General features: G+C 49.0%; 1 protein-coding gene across 3 annotated transcripts in view; it reads left to right on the top strand.

The window, feature by feature from the left end:
- The first annotated feature begins 1,276 nt into the window (after positions 1-1,276).
- The window catches only part of LOC125936620 (lipopolysaccharide-binding protein-like), a 25,306-nt gene continuing 4,493 nt past the window's right edge, over positions 1,277-22,089 (top strand). Inside the window, exons 1-12 of one of the 3 annotated variants that reach the window (XM_049650809.1) lie at positions 1,280-1,438; positions 3,115-3,229; positions 4,348-4,476; positions 7,782-7,937; positions 8,773-8,836; positions 12,819-12,882; positions 13,524-13,615; positions 14,125-14,301; positions 15,647-15,706; positions 17,681-17,848; positions 19,367-19,434; positions 20,216-20,258. In XM_049650809.1, the coding sequence (XP_049506766.1) occupies positions 1,315-1,438; positions 3,115-3,229; positions 4,348-4,476; positions 7,782-7,937; positions 8,773-8,836; positions 12,819-12,882; positions 13,524-13,615; positions 14,125-14,301; positions 15,647-15,706; positions 17,681-17,848; positions 19,367-19,434; positions 20,216-20,258 (1,260 nt within the window). In that variant the 5' untranslated portion in view covers positions 1,280-1,314. Of the gene's footprint in view, positions 1,439-3,114; positions 3,230-4,347; positions 4,477-7,781; positions 7,938-8,772; positions 8,837-12,818; positions 12,883-13,523; positions 13,616-14,124; positions 14,302-15,646; positions 15,707-17,680; positions 17,849-18,627; positions 18,668-19,366; positions 19,435-20,215; positions 20,259-22,089 lie in introns of those variants that run through there. The other 2 variants (XM_049650808.1, XM_049650810.1) reach the window with 2 other exon arrangements.

The following is a 22,089-nucleotide window of genomic DNA, read 5'->3' as shown; positions in this document are numbered from 1 at the left end:
AAGGGGAGGATATAGAGACTCCACGTTTTGATGGCATGTATAAAAGAATTTGTGGACATATTTTTAAAGGACCACAATTACCAAGAAGCAGAGAGTGGTTAATGCTATGAGGGAGGAGGTGCAGATATTCTGGGACCTCAGAGGAGGACCTCTCTCTAATCCAGGGAAACGGGGGGGGTGATCAGGGAAGGCTTCCTGGAAGTGGAAGCAGAACAAAACTCACAAATATAGGATCCGTGGGGTGGGGGTGGGGGGGAGGATCCTTATGTATTAAGCACAATCCCTACCATAAATTTTGTTCTCCAAAATGAAATTTTATGATCTTTACTTACTGCGGATGCAGTGTATCCCCAAGAAAATAAAAATTTTGAATATCAACAAACAAAAAGATTTTCAAAACGCGCAAAATCCTGCCCCCCCCAAACAGAGACAATTCCTCAAAACTCCTTGCTAAACATTTTCCAGACCGGCAAACGTGGGAACAGAACCTCCCTCTGTGGTGTCATTGGAAACTGTCCCTCCTGAGCATCTTTCTGCATCAAGAAATAAATATACGGAATCAAGAAATACATTTATGATACATTCAAGGGAGGCATTACTTTCAATGTATGATAACTAATTTGGCCAATCCCCTTTTGTTGGACACTCCGGATTGGGTCCACTGCTCCCTTGCCTGTTTCATGCTGCACAGCAATGAGCATTTTGTTGCAGTGACATATTTCACGCTGACTTTGATTATGTACTTACGTTCCGGAGGTGGAACTGCGGGTTACCGGGAATGCAAGTGTTTAGAGATTTGCCAAGTTGCCTTCCAGAAAATTTTACCACCAGCAAGGTTTGAGAAAGCCCATTTTTCCATGGGGGCGTGGGGGAAAGATTTCTTCATACTCAACCCTGTTTATTTAAAACGAGAGGAAAGAATTTGGGTGGTGCCCAACCTGGCTCGGACTCCCAGCTCCGCTACCTGTCAGGTGTGTGACCTTGAGGGACGGACGTGGCCTCTCTGAGCCTCGGTTTCCTAGTCTGTAACATCGGGCTTTCCTAGCAATGCATGTGGGGTCTTTTTGTGGGAAGGGTGGACGGAGATTGTCACCCAGGGTCAGGCCAACCCACCCTCTGACCCGGGACAGCAGCAACCACCTTCTAAGCATGACCCATGACCCCAGCAATGTTGCAAGCCAGTTCCAGTCTCTGTACCTCCCATTCCCGTTGCCCTGAACCGGATCCCAGGAACCCGCCCCTACTCGGGAGCCACCCCTGCCCCAGCCCTCCTGCTATATGGCCCGGCCTGGGCCACTCCACTGGGAATCCAGGATGAGGGCCTTGGCCGGGGCCCTGCCCTCTCTACTGCTGAGGTTGCTGCTTACATCCTCCCCTGAGCCCCTGGGTGCCAACCCCGGCCTGGTCGCCAGGATCACTGACAAGGGACTAGAGTATGGTAAGAAGCTGTGGCTGTTGGCTGGACTGGGGACCCGCTGGGCACCAGGCTGCTCTGGGAACGGTGGAGGACACCAACGGGGTGCTCTCCCTCGGGGCGGCGAGCCAAGGTCAGGCCTTGTCACCCACCTGCTGTGCCACTCGGGCGCATTATTTGTCTGAGCCAGGGGTCTCCCCACTAGCCAACAGGGATAAGGATTTCGAGCAAGCAGTTGATTTGGGGGAGGATGCCAGGAAACAGCACAGGAGAGTGGGAACATGAGATGAGAAAGGGAAGGCAGCCGGGGGACAGGAGAGGTGTGTAAGGACAGGAGAGGTGACTGGGACAAGTCCCCTGGAAAGTTCTTGGTAGAGCTTGGAAACCTCTGTCTTAAATCCAGAAGTCAGAATGGCGGTTGCCGCCAGAGAAAGACAGTGACCCGGAGGGGACGGGAGGGAGCCCGCCGGGTGCTGGGAATGTGCTCTGGGTGGTGGTTACACGCGTATACGAACATTTAAGAATTACCCGGCAATGCCTTGTATCTATGTCATAGCTCACTCTTAAAAGAGTGAGAAGTAGGACTGCTTTGCTGAAGCCAAGCATCAAAATTAACCCATCCAAGGGCCAGGGTGCTGAGGTATTTATACACCAGTCCCCACAGTCACCGCACGGCTGTCCTCACATCCATGGAGCCTCAATTGCCTTTTCTGTTAAATGGGGTGATAATGTTCCCTCAGGCAGGGCTGTTGGGAGACGAGAAAAGGAAATCAGGGAAGGCTTCTTGGAGGAGGTTAGGGGAGGCACAAAAGGTGAGTGGGAATTAACCAGGGACGAGGGGTAGCGTTCTGGCAGAAGGCCTGGCACATGCACTCACTAGAGACAGGAGTGCAGCTGGAAAAAGGGAAGACCACTGGTCCTCTGTGCACACATGCCGTCCTTGAGGACAGAACCCTGGGTCCCTCGTGTACCCGAACAAAGGGGCCTGGTAAATGCTGTGTGTTTTGAAACCCTAAGTCAGGCAAAATTTGCCTTTGGTTCCTTTCCGCTGTGTGAATGTATCATGTCTACTTAAGCCAATCGTCTAGAGTTGGACATTTTGGTCCTTTCCATATTTTTAGAACATAAACCCTGCTTTGCTGCTCCGGGGCCTTTCCTGAGCACCTACTATGTGCACCACACCCCAAGCTAGGAGTGCTTGTTATCTGCCCCCGGCCCCTCTTTGCTCTGCAAGGATCTCCTGTAATCCTCATGCCAGCCCCGAGAAGAGAGTTCTGTTACCATAGCCATGGAGAAAGTGAAGGCTGAAGGCTTGCTCAAGGTCAGCCAGCTAGAAAGACATCAATGCCGGGATTCCGTCCTTAAGTCTTTACATCTAGCACAGGCTAGATGCCGGGAAGGACAGGACAGAGGACCACCCACCCACACCCACAGCACTCCTCCCCTGGTGGGGTTGCTGACAAAGACAGTTTCCTCACCCATCAGCTGGGCACCCGCATAACAGCACCACGTGAAACGGGGTGATGCGCCTGTTTCCTGAAGTCACATGGTACGCAACAGGGGCTCAAGATTCCGTAACTGTCATTAATACTTATAAGGAAGTCGGCCTGTCTCCCTAGAGCAGGCGGGAGCCACTGAAGGGTTTAGAGGGGAGGCAGGCAGGCAGGCCAGGCTGACTCATAGCTTTTTCCTGTCCACAGTGGCCCGCGAGGGATTGGTGACCCTGCGGGAGGAACTGCTCAGAATCAGGCTGCCTGACTTCACCGGGGACTTCAAGATCAAGCCCTTCGGCCGTGGGCACTACGAGTTCCATAGGTGGGACCTTCCTTCTGCAGGGGCCCTGAGAGGGTGGGGAGGGGTGGGGGTCAGCAGGGGAAGGAGAACCCCAGGACCTCCCTGGGGCAGCAGTGGGAGAGTTCACTGCAGCATTCAGAGGGAGGTCCTGGGGAGGAGTTGGGTTCCCCCATTCATTCATTCATCCAATAAATATCAAAGAAGACCCACCAGTTGTGTGACCTGAGCCTCAGTTCCCTTATCTGTAAAATGGGGATGACACTGTGATAATCTAGGCTCCAGTCTGGCCCCTGGATGTAGTCTGGAAGGGAAGATAGACCTTAAACTTTAAAGACAGTAGCCCAGCTCTTAGAGCTGAGGGTTGTACATCCGGGGGAGTCAAGGAAGGCTTCCCAGAGGAGCCGGCATTGGAACTGAGCCTTCAGAGGATCGTTAGACATGAGCAGCTGATGCCAAAAAAGGGCATGAAATGCTTATTGAGGCACAGCCAATGGAGGGGGGCAATCCAGTCACAGCTCATCACCCCCTCCCTGCCCGCTACCACTGATGGCTTCATTCTTTCTTTCTTTTATTCAGTCCATCAGCAAACATTTATTGAGCACCTACTATGTGCCGGGCAAATAAAATGAAATGACCATTGTTTTCCCACTGACGGCCCCACGATATGTATCGTCTTGGTTTGCTTCTCCCAGCACTCTGTGTCTTTTCTTGAGGCTGGCCCCAGCCTTCCCTGGATCTGATCCCTCAACCCGGATCTGTCAAGGGAGCCGCAAAACGCAAAGGGGTGTGCCTGTGGGCCCAATTCCAGATCCTACCCAGGACCACGAGATTCATGGGCTCTGATCCCAGCTGCGTGACTTTGGGCAAGTGCGGCCCTTTCAAGAGGTTCTATTTCCCCCTCTGTAACAAGGGAACAAGGACAGTGCTGTCCCCTTTGAGAGGCCTAAGTGACATAATGGATGGAACGCGCTTAGCATGGCCGCACAGTCAGGGGGAGCCACACGCCTGCCTGAAGCAGGCTCTGCCCGCCAAGTCCCCGTGGGGTGGGGGTAGGGGGCGGTGGAGGTCAGAGCAAGAGCCCTGCTGAGGAGGGACCCAAGCTGGGGCTGACATGGCACTCCGTGCCTCTCTCTCCTCAGCCTGCAGATCCACAGCTGTGAGCTGCCTGGCTCCACTCTGACACCCCTTCCCGGCCAGGGCCTGAGTTTCACCATCTCTGACTCCTTCATCAGAGTCCAGAGCGAATGGAAGGTGCGCAAATCTTTCGTGTAAGTAGCCTCTGCCCCCAGGCTCTTGGGACCTTGGCCTTGGTCTTTCTCCCATCCTTCTTGAGCCCAAGGTATTCCCGGCTCATCAGAAAGGCCACTCGGTAGATGAAAGGAGCCCACAGGGGCCTGAGCCCTGGCTCTTGGTTAAGACTTAAGCTTTCCTGGTGGGGTTATGGGCGAGCTGAATGAGAGAATGCTGTTTCTTTTTGGTTTGCTTTCCCCAGGAGCAGACCCCAAGACAAGAATTCAAGTGCAAGTACTTTACCTGGGAAATGACTGAAGGAAGCCTCCGTGGGGGTGGAGAAGGGAGGCAGGGAGGGAAGGAAGTCAGCCTGGCAGCTGATGGGAGTTCAGCCCTCCTGGGGACTTCTGGAAGCCATGCAGGCAGAGCAAACCTCTGAGTTACCCCAACTCAGCCACTACGACCCCTTCTTCCTTATTTGCCGTTGGTCAAGGGCAGCTCCCAGGGGCACAAAATCTCTGGCTCTTTGAACTGTTCTCCGACCTCCAAGGTCCTTGGATGGAAGGTGGATGAGTCTACTTGGGCTGCCATAATGAAATAGCACAGACTAGGTGGCTTAAACAAGCCTTCTGGAGGCCGGAAGTCCAAGATCAAGGTGTCAGCAGGCCTACTTTCTCCCGGGGCCTCTCTCCTTAGCTTGCAGATGGTGACCCTCTGGCTGTGTCCTCACATGGTGGTCCCTCTGTGTGCAGGCACCCCGAGTGTCCCTCTGTGTCCTCTTTTCAGTGTGTGCTTTTCCTATGAGCGTACCAGTCACATCGGATTCGGGCCCACCCTAATGGCCTCATTTTTTTTTTAAGTTTATTTTTTTAAGTAATCTCTACACCCAACATGGGGCTGGAACTCACAACCCTTAGATCAAGAGCTGCACGCTCCACGGACTGAATCAGTCAAGCATCCCCCTAATGGCTTCATTTTAATATCATCACCTCTTCAAAGGCTCTGTCTCAAACGTAGTCACATTCCGAGGTCCTGGGATTCAAGCCTTCAACATTTGAATTTGGGGTGGGGACACACAATTCAGCCCATAACAGGAAGGTGGACCAGTCTCTTCTGGGTGACCTGACTGTATTGATACTTTGGACCTGCGCTGTCCAATATGGTAGCTTCTAGCCACGTGTCTTTCCTGAGTACCTGAAAAACAGCCAAGGGCGCCTGGGTAGTTCTGTCGGTTGGGCGTCTGACTCTTGGTTTTGGCTCAGGTCATGATCTCACAGTTTCGTGAGTTCGAGCCCCGCACCGGGCTCTGCGCTGGCCAGGAGGCTGCTTGGGATTCTCTGTCTCCCTCTCTCTCCGCCCCACCCCCACTCGCACTGTCCCTGTCTCTCAAAATAAATAAATAAACTTTTAAAAAAGAAGAAGAAGAAAAGAAAAACGGCTGGTACCAGTTGAGATCTGCTGTAAGTGTGAAACACCAGATTTGAGGATTCGGTACAAGAAAGAACATAAGAAATCCCATTAATGATTTTTATGTTGCTATATGTTGAAATGGTAATATATGCTGTTAAAATTAATTTTACCTCTTTCATTTTGCCTTTTTAAATGTGGCTCCTAGAAATGTTTTAATTACCTACGGGACTCACATTATATTTCTATTGGACAGCAGGGCTTTAGAAAGATGCTCAGTAGACAAGTCACATATTTATTCACTTCCCTGAAAGGAATCAAGCCGTGCTCTTCTGTCCTGGCTTTCTTCAGTTAAAGATCTCAAAGATCTTTCTGTGTGAGCATATGAAAATTTACCTCATTCTTTTTTTTTTAACCTTTTTTAATGTAATATTTTTTGAGGTGAAATTCACATAGCATAAAAGTAACCATTTTAAAGTGAACAATCCAGTGACATGTGGTACATTCCCAATGTTCTGCCACCACCACCTCCATCTAGTTCCAGAACGTTTTCATCCCCCCACGAGATAAACTCCAGACCCATTAAGCAGTCACGGCCCATTGCCTCCTCCCCCAGCCCCAGGCAACCACCAATCTGCACTAGATCTCTATGGTTTGCCTACTGGGGACATTTCATACAATTGGAATGATATCGACATGGGACATTTTGTATCTGGCATATATTATCATCATGTTTTTGAGGTTTGTCCACAACATAGCATGCGTCAGTGCTTTATTCCTTTTTAAAAATTTTTTAAATGTTTTTTTTTTTTTTTACTTTTGAGAGAGAGAGATAGCACACGAGGTGGAGGGGCAGAGAGAGAGGGAGACACAGAACCCGAAGCAGGCTCCAGGCTCTGAGCTGTCAGCACAGAGCCCGACACGGGGCTCCAACCCACGGACCGCGAGATCATGATCTGAGCCGAAGTTGGACGCTCAACCGACTGAGCCCCCCCAGGCGTCCCAGTGCTTTCTTCCTTTTTATTGATGAGTACTATTTCATTGTATAGACAGACCACATTAGCCCTCATTCTTTTTAAAGGCCGCATGGCATAGATGCCCACGGCTTGTTCAACCTGTGCCCCACCAGTTGACATTTAGATTGTTCATCACCTTCTGCTATTACCCATGATGCTTCTGTGAGCTGCCCCATGCATATAACTTGGCAGGAAGAGCCACAGAGTAAAGTTCTAGAAACAAAATCTCTAGGCCAAAGATGCATGTGTTAGGATGGATCCCACCAGTCTATGTTCCAGATATGCTCTCCCAACCACGGTGTCTGGGACTTCTGTTTACCCGTTACCTTCACAAGCTTCAAGAACGTTCACCAATCTGATAGGTAAAAACTGGCATCATTTTATTTTCATTTTTAATAACTTTTCATATGCTTATTTGCAATTGAAATTCCTGTTTGATATCTTTGATCCCTTTTTTCTCCTCTTGGGTTGTTTTGCCCTTTCCTTATTAATTTGTATAAGCCTGTTCTTTGTGTATTAAGGAAATTAGCTCATATGTTACGGAAATTAGCTCTTCGGCTGGCTCACCAGGCAATTTTTTTTTTTTTTACTTTGAATATGGAAGGGTTTTTTTGTTCACTGAAGTTTTAATTTTCTATCTTGGTCAGTTTATTAACCATTTCCTTTATGGCTTTTGAGACTTGGATCCTACCTAGAAAGGCTTTTGCCCACTCCTTCCCATAAATAACTAGACCCAGTCTTTCTTCCTGATCATTTGTGGTCTTATTTGTAATAAATCTTTACTTTGTAATAATTTTTGTAATTAAAGTTTTGATCCAGCTCCATTTATTTTGGGGTAAGAATTGAGCTTCCTATTTTCCCCCCAGATGGTGGCTGATCTTAGTCTAGGAATCAATGACTGCTTCTCTCATTTCCTCCAGGAAACTACACGGCTCCCTTGATGTGGAGGTCAAGGGCATTACCATTTCAGTCAACCTTCTCCTGGGCAGAGAGCTCTCTGGGAGGCCCACTGTCAGTGCCACCAGCTGCAGCAGCCACATTCAAGATGTGGAGGTGGACGTGTCGGGAGATTTGGGGTAGGTCACCATCGGGACCCTGGCCAACTTGATCCCTGGGTGCAGCCCGAGATCCACCCAGCCCGAAGCCTGGCTTCTGATAAGCATAAGTGTCCAGGCATCATACACAGGCACATCACAGGCACTTAGAGGTCATTCCTTGGAGGACCCTGCTGAGATGAACAGAGGTAGTTTCAAGCCAGGAATGCTGGTGGGGACCACCATCAAGGGAGTGAAATCTGATCATTGGAAGAACACAAGGGCCTTTGGCCAAAGGAGAGGGTGCGGACAATATACAAGTGCTTGAGTACATCTCTTTGAGTCTCAGTTTCCTTGTTTAGAAATATATGGATTCTCGGGGCGCCTGGGTGGCGCAGTCGGTTAAGCGTCCGACTTCAGCCAGGTCACGATCTCGCGGTCCGTGAGTTCGAGCCCCGCGTCAGGCTCTGGGCTGATGGCTCAGAGCCTGGAGCCTGTTTCCAATTCTGTGTCTCCCTCTCTCTCTGCCCCTCCCCCGTTCATGCTCTGTGTCTCTCTCTGTCCCAAAAAAAATAAATAAAAAACGTTGAAAAAAAATTTAAAAATAAGAAATATATGGATTCTCAAGCCTCTCCTCCAAATCTACTGAGCCTGATCGGGGTGCAGCAGGGGGCTGGGAGACCAGATGCGCTGAATCAGTGAACGTACTGGGAGCTGGGGACTCTGGATTTTCATCCTGTCCAGAATTCTGTCACACAGCAGGGCACCAAGACGGGTTGAGAGGGCTCCATTGGAGACTGGCCTGGCCCCTCTGCTGCCTCACTGCCCCTGCATTCGGCGGAACACAGCTGACCATCCTTTGTGCTCCTCTCCCCAGGTGGCTGTTGAATCTCTTCGACAACCAGATTGAGTCCAAGTTACGCAAAGCGTTGGAAAACAAGGTAGGAATGTCCACGCGGCTGGTATCCCGCCGTGCCATGCAAAGGTGAGGTGTAATTCCTCACCGACTTCTGGTCCTAGATGGTCAGGAGGGCTGGCCCAGACATACTTAAGCCCAAGGCCCAGAAAGGGCAAATCACTTGGAGCCAGTGTGCAGTCAGGCTGGGGCAAAATGTGGGTCTCTGGACTCCAAGTGGGTGTGGTCAGGCAGAGAATGGTAAGAAGTTCAGCCAATGGTAAAACAGCAGGGACCGAACAGACTCCTCCCCTTCTCTCTGCTTGAACTTGTTCAGGGCGTGCTCCCCCCGCCCCCTCACTGCCCTGCACACCATAAGACCAAAAAGGAAATTAACACTTAGGTGCCTGCAGACAGCAGGCAGGAAACTTGGGGAACGTGAGAACCGGGTGTTCATGAGCCCCTGCCTTGGACGGGAAGGCAGCCACAGAGGGTCGGTTTTTCCCATTTAAAAAAAAAAAAAATTACGTGAAATCTCCAAATTTTGAAACCTCTGGCTAAAACAAAGAGGTTTCACGTTAGACACTCATTTCATCCCCAAAATCCCATTCCTGAGGTATTATGAATGTGGAGCTGTGTCCGTAGCAACGATTGTGCTTGAGAAGGGAGAAAGTAATGAAGGAAGAAAGAGGAAAACACAGACACACACACACACACACACACACACACACACTCACACTCCACTTGGTCCAACGTCTGGTCTTGTTTTATAAGTTTACTTATTTATTTTGAAAGAAGGAGAGCACAGGAGGGGCAGAGAGAGACAGGGACAGAGAGAATCTTAGGCAGGTTCTGCATTGTCAGTGCGGAGCCCGATGCGACGCTCGAACCCACGAACTATGAGATCATGCCCTGAGCCGAAATCAAGAGTTGGCCATTTAACCAACTGAGCCATCCAGGTGCCCCTGGTGTTGTTTTGAGTGTCCCCTGCTGGTTTAAGTGGGAATAGCAGACAGACCCCACAGATGGGAATGGCAACCTGGATTCTGTTCCTTTCCTTTTTCTGGAGTCCTGGGGTGTAGGTGAGCTGGGGACATATGCTAACCTCCTTCTTGTGCGCCCCATTTCCACGATGCCATGGCTTTCTGAATAGGACACAGTATTCTTCCGCAGTGTGGGTGCAAATAATGACTAGTATATTATATAATATAGTAATACATTACAAGTAGCGTTGATATAATAATTGTCATGGTAATTTATTAATTATTGTTTTGATCAGTTAATATAATTAATGTGAACCGAATATATCACTGTATAATTATTCTTTTTTTAAATTTTTTTAAACATTTATTCATTTTTGAGAGAGAGAGAGAGAGAGAGAGAGAGAGAGACAGAGCATGAGTGGGGGAGGGGCAGAGACAGAGGGAGACACAGAATCCGAAGCAGGCTCCAGGCTCCGAGCTGTCAGCACAGAGCCCGATGCGGGGCTCGAACTCACAAACTGTGAGATCATGACCTGAGCTGAAGACGCTTAACTGACTGAGCCACACAGGCGCCCCTAATTATTCTTATTTACAGCAATGGCAGCTATTTATTGAGCCTGTGGTTTGGCCAGAAGTAGTGTGCTAAGCACTGAACCATTGATATGCCATTGAGTGTCAACCACAACCTTTGAAGAAGGTGCTGTTTTCTACATTTGATAGAAGAGGCTCTGAGAGGTGGAATAACTTGCCCAGTGGTGACCTTGCTAGTGAGGAGCTAGGTTGGGTTTCGAACTTCCTAGAACATGGAGCATCTTGTACCAAAGGCCTCACAGGGGCTGGGTGTCTCGTGAAAGATGGAGATCTCACCTGACCCCTGACCTTTATGGGTCTTCAGAAATCTCCTTCTTCCAGGAAAGCTAAGAGCCTGATACAGGACCTTTCAAATTCCTCACTCAGGAAGGGATATGGTATCTGACCAACAGGGTTAAGAATAAGCACTTACTGGGGCGCCTGGGTGGCTCAGTCGGTTAAGCGGCCGACTTCGGCTCAGGTCATGATCTCGAGGTCCGTGAGTTCGAGCCCCGCATCGGGCCCTGTGCTGACAGCTCAGAGCCTGGAGCCTGTTTCAGATTCTGTGTCTCCCTCTCTCTGACCCTCCCCCATTCATGCTCTGTCTCTCTCTGTCTCAAAATTAAATAAACGCTAAAAAAAAATTTTTTTTTTAAATAATAGGCACTTACTACATGTTTGCTCTCTGGGCCGTATATACGTACTGTCTCATTCCCCTAGTCCCCCCAAAATCCCTGGGAAGCAGGGATTGGCCTTGTCACTGGATCCTGTGTGTGAGGACTCGAAAGCAGGGAAAGATTCTTCAAAGGTCACACAGCCAGCGGGGGGACCGAACAGGATTTGAACCCAGGTTTGCTCAGCTCACGTACTACACCCTTACCCCACCTCCCTGGGAGGCCCTACTACAGGTCTGGGCCTGAGGGCCCAAGGGCCTTCGCTCCCCGCATCGTGCAGGTCCCCTCCGGGGGGTGGGGCATCCAGGGGGGCCTTTAGGAAGATCCAATGGGCCTTTGTCTGAAGGAAAAACAAGAAAGGAACAGGCTCCAGTGAGGCCAGCAGCATTTCCTTGTTCATGTGAAATCAACCATGACTATTGTTCACCACACCTTTCTTTGCTCTTTAGCAGCAACCTGATGCCAAGCTCCTCTCCCCAAACTGAGCCAGCTACGAAGGGAGGCTACGATCTCACCTCTTGCCTGCTCTGCCCCCAGCGTAGTTCCTTCCCCACAACCTTGTGCCTGATTTATGTCTGCTCACCCTTTAGCCTGCCCTTAAAATGTCACCTCTTGAAGGAAGGCACCTGCAACCCCCACACAAAGCCAGGGCCCCACCCCATGCTCTCAGAGCCCACCCCGCCATGTTCCTCTCCTTCCTATATGCGTGGATCCTTCTTTTTTTTTATTTTTTTTTAACGTTTATTTATCTTTGAGACAGAGAGAGACAGAGCATGAACGGGGGAGGGTCAGAGAAAGGGAGACACAGAATCCGAAACAGGCTCCGGGCTCCGAGCTGTCAGCACAGAGCTCGCTTCGGATCCTCTGTCCTCCTCTCTCTCTGCCTCTCCCCCGCTCACGTTTTCTCTCTCTCTCAAAACACTGAGTAAAACATTAAAACAAACAAAATGAAAATAGTCTCTTGATTGATTGACAATGGACTTCGTCTTTCTTGCATAAAACATTGATCTGCCCCAAGTTCTGGCTCAGATTTCTCTAACCACAATGAGAATTTGAAGACCTTTGCAAAGCAATCCCAGTGCAGAATCCTTCTAGATTTTGATGACTTTTTTTCCTCCTAAGCTTTTTCCTGTTCACACCAAGAACGAACGTCTCTTGGTTCTCTCAGCATTTTCTTTAAGCAGCTCACCTTTCCAAGGCATTTATCTTTGGATTTCTCAGCCACATTTCGTGGGTTTACATAATAAATAATTTGAGCGATTACAAGAGCAAGTATGGCAAACTGGCTTGGGAACATACGTTCCCTTTTCTTGAAAACCATGCCGCTCAACAAAGGGGAAACAGAATACTGACCAGTCCATCCAACTTGTCGAGTGAAGTATCTACTAATTATGCAGCTATCTGTGTGGTTATTGCTCCTGACGGTCTAGTTCTGCTATTCGATTCTAAATTCTGGGAGGCCAATGCCTCCCAAAGGAAAGTATCTTTCGTGGTAGTATTTCAGGAAGTGCCTCCGGCCGACGTCCCCTCACCAGGCTGGGTCACTGACCACCCAGCTCAGATGTCCAACCCCGGGAACAACTTTGAAAGATCCAGTTGGACCCTATTGAGGTCCACATGGGACCTACATGTTTTTGATCGTTTCTGTTTCCTGACGCACGGCACATGGTAAGCACTGATACATTTTTGTAGAATCGTTGGTCAATGAGCAAATACGTGAAAGGCCGTGACTAGAGCAATTAGCACGATGGCAGACCAAAGCCGGGGGACCCGCTCAGGCTTCTCCTCACGTGTTTTGCAGATTTGCGAAAGGATCCAGAAATCGGTGGCCTCTGACCTACAGCCGTATCTCCAAACTCTGCCAGGTAGGCCATCCCACCCGTCCCTGGGATACTCGCGCATATACATACCTCATAAAACATTAAACGGGACAGAAACGTGGAAAGTAATCATTTTAAGTCCCCTTTTCTCCCCCAGTTTTCTCCCAAGAGGTAACCTCTGTTTAGGGTGTATCCTCTCAGAGATTTTCTTTTATATATGCAAATACAAATATACACACGCAGGGGCACCTGGGTGGCTCAGTTGGTTGAGTGTCTGACTCTTGATTCCGGCTTAGGTCATGATCTCAGGGCCATGGGATTGAGCCCCGCATTGGGCTCTGTGCTGAGGGTGGAGCCTGCTTGGGAGTCTCGCCTTCTGCCCCTCCCCCGCGCGCACGCGCAAGCACGCGCGTGCGTGCGTGTGTGTGTGTGTGTGTGTGTGTGTAACCCTGGAACCCATTCGGGCCCCAGGCTGAGCATACTACCCTCTTCATGGCTAATCCACCAGTGGGACAATAGAACCATGCCATCTCTTTCTTGGAGAAGCAGCTCCTTGCTGTGGGGCTGGGCTGGGTAGAAGGTCTGGGGGCAGAGGGGCAGGGAGCCGTGAAGAAAGTTACAAGGGTGTGGGTCAATCAGATCCCCCACCACCTGGCTCCTGATTCCGCCCCTCTCCTGGTTCACAGTCACAACAGAGATCGACAGTTTCGCTGGCATCGATTACAGTTTAACGGAAGCCCCTCGGGCAACAGCCCAAATGCTGGACGTGATGTTTAAGGTGAGAGGCCCAGAGGAGGGGCTGGGGTGGGCTGGGCCCCAGGGTGGCATGCCCTCAGGGCCGGCCCTCACTCGGGGCCTCCTGTCTCTCCGGCTTCAGATCTGGCCCCATCTCCCCAGCGGTGCCCACTGTGTTGAGGGCAGGGCGATATGGAGTGATGGGGAGGGTTTCAAGAGCCAGAGTTCCAACAGGCATCTTACAACCCTTAGACCTTGAAACCCACACTCTTCCCTTCCTTCATCTTGACCACCATGCAGGTGAGGTCAATCAGAACCCGGCTAGGTGGTGTAGACGGCGGTGTAGAGGGTACTATGGGTTAATATGCCAAAGCTGGGGAGCTTGTCATTAAGGGATTCTGGACCCTTAGGAAAATGCCTTTCGTGGTAGAGTTTCAGGCAGTGACTCTCGCCAGTGCCCCCCATCAGTCTATGCGAGCGATTGCCTAGCTCAGCTGTCCAGCTCTGAGACGGACTTTGAAAAGTTCAAATGCATCCTATTTCTCTTTCCAGGGTGAAATTTTTAACCGCGATCGCTATTCCCCAGTCACCTTCCTTGCTCCTGTCATGAGTCTTCCTGAGGAGCACAACCGAATGGTCTACTTTGCCATCTCTGATTATGTCTTCAACACAGCCAGTCGGGTTTATCACGAGGCAGGGCATCTGAACTTCTCCATCACAGATGACATGGTGAGGGTGGTGGCAGAATAGCACTCACGAGTGACAGTGTAACCTGTCCTTCTTCCTTCTTTCCTTTCTACCCCATTTACATCAGTGAAATGGGAAGCTGTCGTGAAAAAAGATTAAGACAAGGAAATATACAAATTGGCACAATTTCCCTTTTCTCTTTGGCCGCCAGAAAGCTCAAATCAAAATTCTTTCTCCCTTAGAACTGTGAAAGACTGTGGCTTCCTTGTCTGTGTTTTACTTTTGCCCCAGTCTAGACCTGTTGCTCTAATTCATATTTTCTCTCATGCTTGGTTGTGGAGGTTTAAAAAAAAAATGAAAAAAATTTAGTAAATGAGGCAGGATAATAAATACCCCGATAAATGCATATAATTACATGGAATAGGAAATTAAGACCAAGTTACAAGTAAAGTACAATTAAAGAAAACACTATACCCCTAAGTTGATTTTTTTTTAATAAAAAATCTCTCTGGGAGCTTCCTTGTAGCCAAAGTGAAAAAGGTCCATGATCTAGTGATTCATGGTAGAAAGAAAGGCAAAGTCTTCCTAGGACTTACCTTTAAAATACTTGTCTTAAATGGGATTTTTTTGTCAGGAGTCTTAAATTTTACCATGGATGACATCTTTAATAATTCTCAAGTTTCTTTAGTATTTCTGGGTCTCAGAAAATTATTTCTCGTCGCTTTTTGTAAAGCTGAGGCCTCGTGAACAGCGTCGGGATGATGCGGGAAGCACAGAGTGCGGGCCGGCTTGGAAGGTCCAGCTGGCTCTGATGATAGATGGGGGCCGTGTGGCGGGTGGAGGGAGTGGCTTTTTGTCTTTTCATTGATTTCTCACACATGCACACAGGCCTTTTACTTCTGTTATCACATTTGAGTAACCCACCCTGCCTGTGGTGCAGTCCCTTTTTTTTAGTGGATCGGATCAGAATAGCTGTGTTTTACAATAGTTACGTGCTGGGCCTTGGGCTAGGTGCGTTGTTCACACTGTCCCATTTAGCCCTTACAATGACCTGATAAGCAGGGACTACTATTATCCCCATGCTACAGATGAGGAAGTTGAGGCTCAGAGAGGTGAAGGGAATGGCCTGAGACCACACAGTAACAAAGCCGGGAACTATACCTACTACAGTCTTTGTGACTGCAGATCGCACCCTCACTCAGGACACCGCATGTCGCCTGTGTCCCAAGGAGAGCGGCCGGGACCCTGGCGACTGTTGCCATAGTAACACAGGCAGTCAAGAAGCTACTGTCTTGAACATCTTTCCCCCCCCCCCCCGCCACACCTCCTTATTCTTACACCTTCAGCTCCAGCGGGAGTACCCTAAAACCGTGTCTCTTTGCTGCAGGTTCCTTCTGGCTCTACCATCCGGCTGACCACCAAGTCCTTCCGCCCCTTTGCACCCCGGGTAAGCCTTCTCTCAGCCCTGGGCAGGTGCAGGCCAGGCTCACTAGCCTCCGGGGGGTTCTCTTTAAAACCTCGGTGCTACTCTCAGCTGACCAAGGCCAGCAGTGAAGCCCCCAGCGGGGGCGGTGCTTCGTTCTGGAGGCTTGGGGGCTTCTCTCCAAAGCCCAAACGACAGACGCCGGAGCCCCATGTCTCGTGGGGCCACAGGTGGCCCGGTCTTTTACCGATGGTACCTGAGAATCCCAAAGAATGCCAACACGTCCTGCCAAATGCACCGTAATTAATACCATCATTAATAATAACATCATTATTAATGACATTAATAATTACAGCGGGCACGTGAGGGACCAGGCACCCTAACAGTAAATAAGAAATTTGTTTATAACCACACTAAATTCTCATAGCTCCACATCCAAAACACATAAAAGGTTCTAGAGTGGAAAATTTTCCCATCTGCTCCTGGCCCCGAACCCCCCAGTGCCCACCCCCAGTATATATCCTTCTGGGGATGTTCCGTGTGGATCCAAACAAACGCCGTGAGTCTTTTCCATTTTTTTTACACAAACAGAAACATACCACACACGTGATTTTGTACCTTCCTTTTTCGCCTTACTGGCCTGGGAGATCATTCCGTCGAGGTAGATAAGGAGCTTCCTCACTCTTGTTTCCATTGGGTATCCAGCCTGCCATCCGGTGGACTTCTGTAGCTTAACCCGTCTCCCCTGAGGGACCCGGGGGTTGTTTGCCCTCATCGCTACATCAGTGCTGCAGGGACTATCCTCGCAACTCTGTCACCGTGGGGCTAAACCTCACTGTGCATGGCATCTCATCTAACCCGACAGCAATCCACTTGTCCTCTCCCCCACCTTCCCAGCCCCCCGCAAGACACAGCTCAGACAGTCAGGAGTGTTGAACAGGCCTTGGAGAAGCCTTGCAGGTGGCTGAGGGGGTTATAATGGGAAAGTTTTTAAACTTAAGGTCCTGCAGTGCCTGGGTCGCATCCTTCCATAAGGTGCCCCCCATAGTCTCCTTCTCTCCCTTGAGCTCCGGAACCGCTTATCAGGCTACCAAGTTGTCAGATTTGGAGAGCCCTCGGTGGCTCCAACATCCTTTTAGCCCTAGAAAGAGGAGCAAACTCTTCCCCTCGCACTTCCTGCTTACATCAGCCTCGACGTGGCAGACGCAACTCAGCCCAGCTTCTCAGTAAAGCCTTTTACCTCCCCAACCTTCTAAATATCTCCCTTTTACTGTAGGATGCAGGTTTTATATTTGCATAACAAAAAAGACTCACAGGGACTGTTGTTCTTTCCCCTAAAAAGGAACAAGTCTTGCCCCCCAATTAAATTCCAGTTAAACAGCAAACCGTGAGCACTGGTGAAACTGTGCCATCTAGTCTGGTCATATTTCAAAAACGGACGGCGGTGGGGGGGGGGGGGGTCTGGTCTCCGCGTGCACAGTTTCCCCGAGTGCAGGGAGGGCCCGAGACGCAATAGGTCTCTCACCTCACGCCCCAGGAGGGATGGGGCATGAGAAAATTAGCCCGACCTTTCTGGAGGACAGTTTGACAATACCTGTCAAGAGCTTGAAAAATATCCCTGCCCTTTGACTCAGCAATTCCACTTCTAGGAGCATCGTCCACCCACCTCCCCAAAATAGCCAAAGGTACACACAGGGGTGATCGTTATCATGGCGAAGCCTTGGAAACCACCTGCTTTTCACTGTGGTTAGATCAGTTACAGACCCACGCACAATGGACCCAGTGCAGCCACCAGATACATGATGCAGACTCCAGATGTCTGATGACGAGGAAAGATCTCCAGGTGACCCATTAAGAGAAAGAAGAACAGAGCATTGTTTTGTGAAAATAAAATCAATCAAAAAGCATTCTCAGCTTTATCTGACTCCCTTTGGGGCGCCCTTGGCAAACTTGCATATTTCCTTCTCTTGGCATAATGTCCTCATTCTGTCCCCGCAGTTAGCCAGACTGTACCCCAACATGAACTTGGAGCTCCAGGGAACAATGGCCTCAGCCCCATTCCTGAACCTCAGCCCTGGGAATCTGTCCTTGACCCCCCAGATGGAGATTGAAGGCTTTGTGCTCCTGCCCAGCTCCGTCAGGGAGCCTGTGTTCAGGCTTGGTGTGGTAAGGTGCAAAGCCTTTGCAAATGCTGTTCCCTTTTTCTGAATGCTCTTCCCCCTACTCACCACCTGGTTAATTCCTTCAGATCTCAAATCTCGCTTCCTCAGAGAGACCTTTCTTGATTACCCCTTACCCTTGACCCACCTTAGGCCCCTGTCATTTTTTTTCCTTAAAGCACCCTATTATTATAATTGCATAGCAATTATAAAGATACTTATATAGTTGTTGGCAGGTTTATTTGTTTAATGTATGTGTCTCCCACCAAGTGAGACTGGGCTATTGTTAGAAGGAAGGTGGAGGGGGTCTTTGACCTGTTTACTCTGCATCTATATCTGACCCCTGAAGATGACATTTCCCAGGCACCCTTGAACGCTGGTTTCAGGCGAGGTCAGCCAATGGAATGTACCATCAAGAGGCTACAGGTGGGAGGAAGGAAGAAGCCAGAATATTTCTTCCTCTTTCGATTCTGGACAGAGACTCAGGCATTGACTATTTCTCCTCGGCGGTGGCTTTCATAACCCCAATTCCTCCTTCGGTTCTTCTAGTCCTGGGGTAGAAGCAGCTTTCTGCCTTTGCTAGTCTCTGAGTCACCCCTCTAACTTTTTTTTTTTTTTTTGGCTTCTTGGCAATTGCATCACTTGCATAACCAATTCCCTATATTAAAGTCCCGCTGAGTTAAATATTGAGAGTGGTCTCTCCTTTCTCCTGTCCAAGAGAGAAGGGATTCTGAGTCCTTTTGGGTTCCTGCCCACCGGATGGAGAACTTTGCTCTCTTGTTTCAGATCTGAAACTCAACCACACCGATTTCTGGCATGCTGTATCTGCAGTTTGATATTATTGTTACAGTTATCAAATTTGTTGTTTAATGGATTGTACATTTAATCTATTGTACGTATTGTAAACTAAAACAAAATTTTATCATTGTTATTTTTTATTACTGTCACCACTAGGGCTGATTCTTAGCCCTGAGATAGCTAAAAGCGATCCCTTTAGAGATATCCAGGGACAGGCACCCTACACCGTTTCGCGGTAGTCTGTTCACAGTTTAAACGCGTTCATAGTTAGCAGTTTCTTTCTTTTTTTTTTTTAACATTTATTTATTTTTGAGACAGAGAGAGACAGAGCATGAACAGGGGAGGGGCAGAGAGAGAGGGAGACACAGAATCGGAAGCAGGCTCCAGGCTCTGAGCCATCAGCCCAGAGCCCGACGCGGGGCTCGAACTCACGGACTCACAGACCGTGAGATCGTGACCTGAGCTGAAGTCGGACGCTCAACCGACTGAGCCACCCAGGCGCCCCCATAGTCAGCAGTTTCAAGTAAAAAATGTTCAAGTCCAAGTTCAAACATTTATCGAGTACCTGTGATGAGCCTTCTAGGAGCCTACAGTCTAGTGGACAAGTTCCTGCTTTAACTTGCTCAGCTGTTTGTTTAAAGGAAACAGTTGGTACTAATAGGTACCCTTCCCATAGGTGACAACCTTTCTCATATAAAAACCTGTTTTCTTCTACTGGAATTCCCAGGCTACCAATGTGTCTGCCACGTTGACCTTCAACACCAGCAAGATCACTGGGGCCCTGAAGCCAGGAAAGTAAGTCAGCCTCCCGCTCACATGGGGACACTCAACTAGGCTTCGTCCATCTGGACCCTCTAGCTGATTCTCTGCAGCTGGGGATGGGGCTGTGAGCAGAGCCTCCTCTCAACGTTGGGGCCCACGACTGGGGAAGGAAACTTAAATTTTACATGAGTTGTTGCCCCATGGGTCCTGCCTCCATAAACTTCCTTCCCACCTAATCTCCATTACTTCCAAATTTCTAAAGAATTTTTGAAAAAATTTTTTTTAAAAAATGGGGCGCCTGGGTGGCTCAGTCGGTTGAGCGCCCAGCTTCGACTCAGGTCATGATCTGTGGTTTGTGCGTTTGAGCCCCACGTCCGACTCTGTGCTGACAGCTCAGAGCCGGGAGCCTGCTTCAGATTCTGTGTGTATCTCTCTCCGCCCCTCCCCTGCTCACACTCCATCTCTCTCTCTCTCTCTCAAAACCGAATAAACATTAAAAAAGTAATAGTAAAGAATTAACTAATACTGCTTTTGTTTAGCCTGTGAATTTCAAACATCAGCTCTGTTGACTTTCTAATATCAGATAAAGATTGAGTTCCTCTACACGACCCATCTCCCCTCTGCAAGCCTTCACGATAAGGGGGTATCACAATAAGGGGGTTTTGTTATTTAATCATCTTTTTCAGTCCCATCCTTACCCTATCCTTGGCTCTGTGTCTTCTCAAGCCAGTGCCTCCTTTCTGGGGACCCCACATCACTTGAGTGGAAATTCCCATGGGCATAATGACCACATCTCTGAATCTTCTCGTTACAGGGTACAAGTGGAACTGAAAGAATCTAAAGTTGGAGTATTCAATGTAAGTTCTTATTGTTTTTATTGATGAAATGTTTAAGGTATTAGTTAATTTCATGCATTTACTAAGCAATGCTATGGCACCCATTAGTAGAAAAGGGAAGAATTAGGGGCGCCTGGGTGGCTCAGTCGATTGAGTGTCGACTTCAGCTCAGGTCATGATCTCACGGTCCATGAGTTCGAGCCCCGCGTCAGGCTCTGTGCTGACTCTCAGAGCCTGGAGCCTGTATCAGATTCTGTGTCTCCCTCTCTCTCTGCCCCTCCCCTGCTCATGCTCTGTCTCTCTCTGTCTCAAAAATAAATAAAAACATTAAAAAAATTGTTTAAAAAAGAAAGAAAATAGAAAAATTAGAAGATCTGCTTTCTGCCCTAGAAAAGGGTAGAAGTTCTCGAAGACGTGAAACATAGGGCCAAGGAGCAGTTACATCCCAATACAAGATAAGATATCGGGTGCTAGCTCTCATTGGATTAATCTGAATCACATGGCCGTTCTTTAGACACTCACTGTGGTTAAAAATTGGACAAGGCCGATTGACCAAACATGGGTTTCATCTGGACTCCTGGGGCCAGGATGTGGGGTCTCAAACCATACGGACTGAGCCTGGAAAGGAGGGGGTCCCCAGGGGAAAATAAGAGCTCCGTTATTAAAACCAGAGGAATGGATTGTGGGGCAGGCTAACCCAAGAGGTGATTCCACAAGGAGGAACAGACAGTGAAATGGATGGCCCCATATTGAAGGAAGAAAGACTGTGGGAACATCAGCACGGGAAGAAGTAATCAGGGAAAAGTCTCTGACAAGCGGGAAGACAGGAGGACGGCAGTTCCTCCTCAGGCCAAGCAGGAGATGGATAGACTTTAACTTGCAAACACCATCCCGCCCTCACTGGCCCCTCTGGCCAGCCACCCCCTGCCCTCTGCTGCCCAGACCTTCCCTTACGAACTTACCAAGTAGAAACAAGCACATAAACTGTGGGGAGAGATGCTACCCCCAAGGACCCCAAACAATGACCTCTTTCCGTAACAAAGGAGGAAGGGAATAATGACACGCTAATATTGCCTCTGTGCGTGGCATGAAAAAGTGTTCCATGAGGTGGGGCGCCTGGGTGATTCAGTCGGTTAAGCGACCAACTCTGGCTCAGGTCATGATCTCATGGTTCATGGGTTGGAGCCCCGCGTTGGGCTCTGTGGTGACAGCTCAGAGCCTGGAGCCTGCTTCTCATTCTGTCTCCCTCGCTCTCTGCTCCTCCCCCGCTCATGCTCTGTTTCTCTCTCTCCCTCTCCCTCTCTCTCAAAAATAAATAAACATTAAAAAAATTAAAAATGTTCTATGAGGTGAACAGTCAAATGTAAAGATTCACAAAAAGTCATCTTACCAGAACAGAGGATGTAGAAAGCAAGAATAATAGAATCAGACAAATTCAGGTTCAAATGTGGCCCCTGCTGCTCAGTTTCTGAAAGTCACTTTCATTCTGTGGGTCTCGGTTTTCCTGTCTGTGAAATGGGGGCAGTAATATCAACTTCAAAGGGTTATTGTGAAGATTGAATCAGATGTATACATCATGCTCTGAGCCCTATACCGGGCGCATGGTGAATGTTAAAAGTTGGGTTTCATAACTTTCGTTTTGAAATTTTTTCCAAAAAAAAATTCATTCAGGAAAACATTCTGTGAAGGAAAAATTAAATTGTAAAAAAAAAAAAAAAGAAGAAGAAAATTAATACTAAAGATAAGGCTAGGGGCGCCTGGGTGGCTCAGTCGGTTAAGCGTCCGACTTCGGCTCAGGTCATGATCTCACGGTCCGTGGGTTCGAGCCCCACGTCGGGCTCTGTGCTGACAG

The sequence above is a fragment of the Panthera uncia genome (assembly GCF_023721935.1).
Source record: "Panthera uncia isolate 11264 chromosome A3 unlocalized genomic scaffold, Puncia_PCG_1.0 HiC_scaffold_11, whole genome shotgun sequence".
Classification (NCBI taxonomy): Eukaryota; Metazoa; Chordata; class Mammalia; order Carnivora; family Felidae; genus Panthera; species Panthera uncia.
The sequence above is the reverse complement of the archived record's forward strand: the minus strand, read 5'-3'. Positions and strand labels throughout refer to the sequence as shown.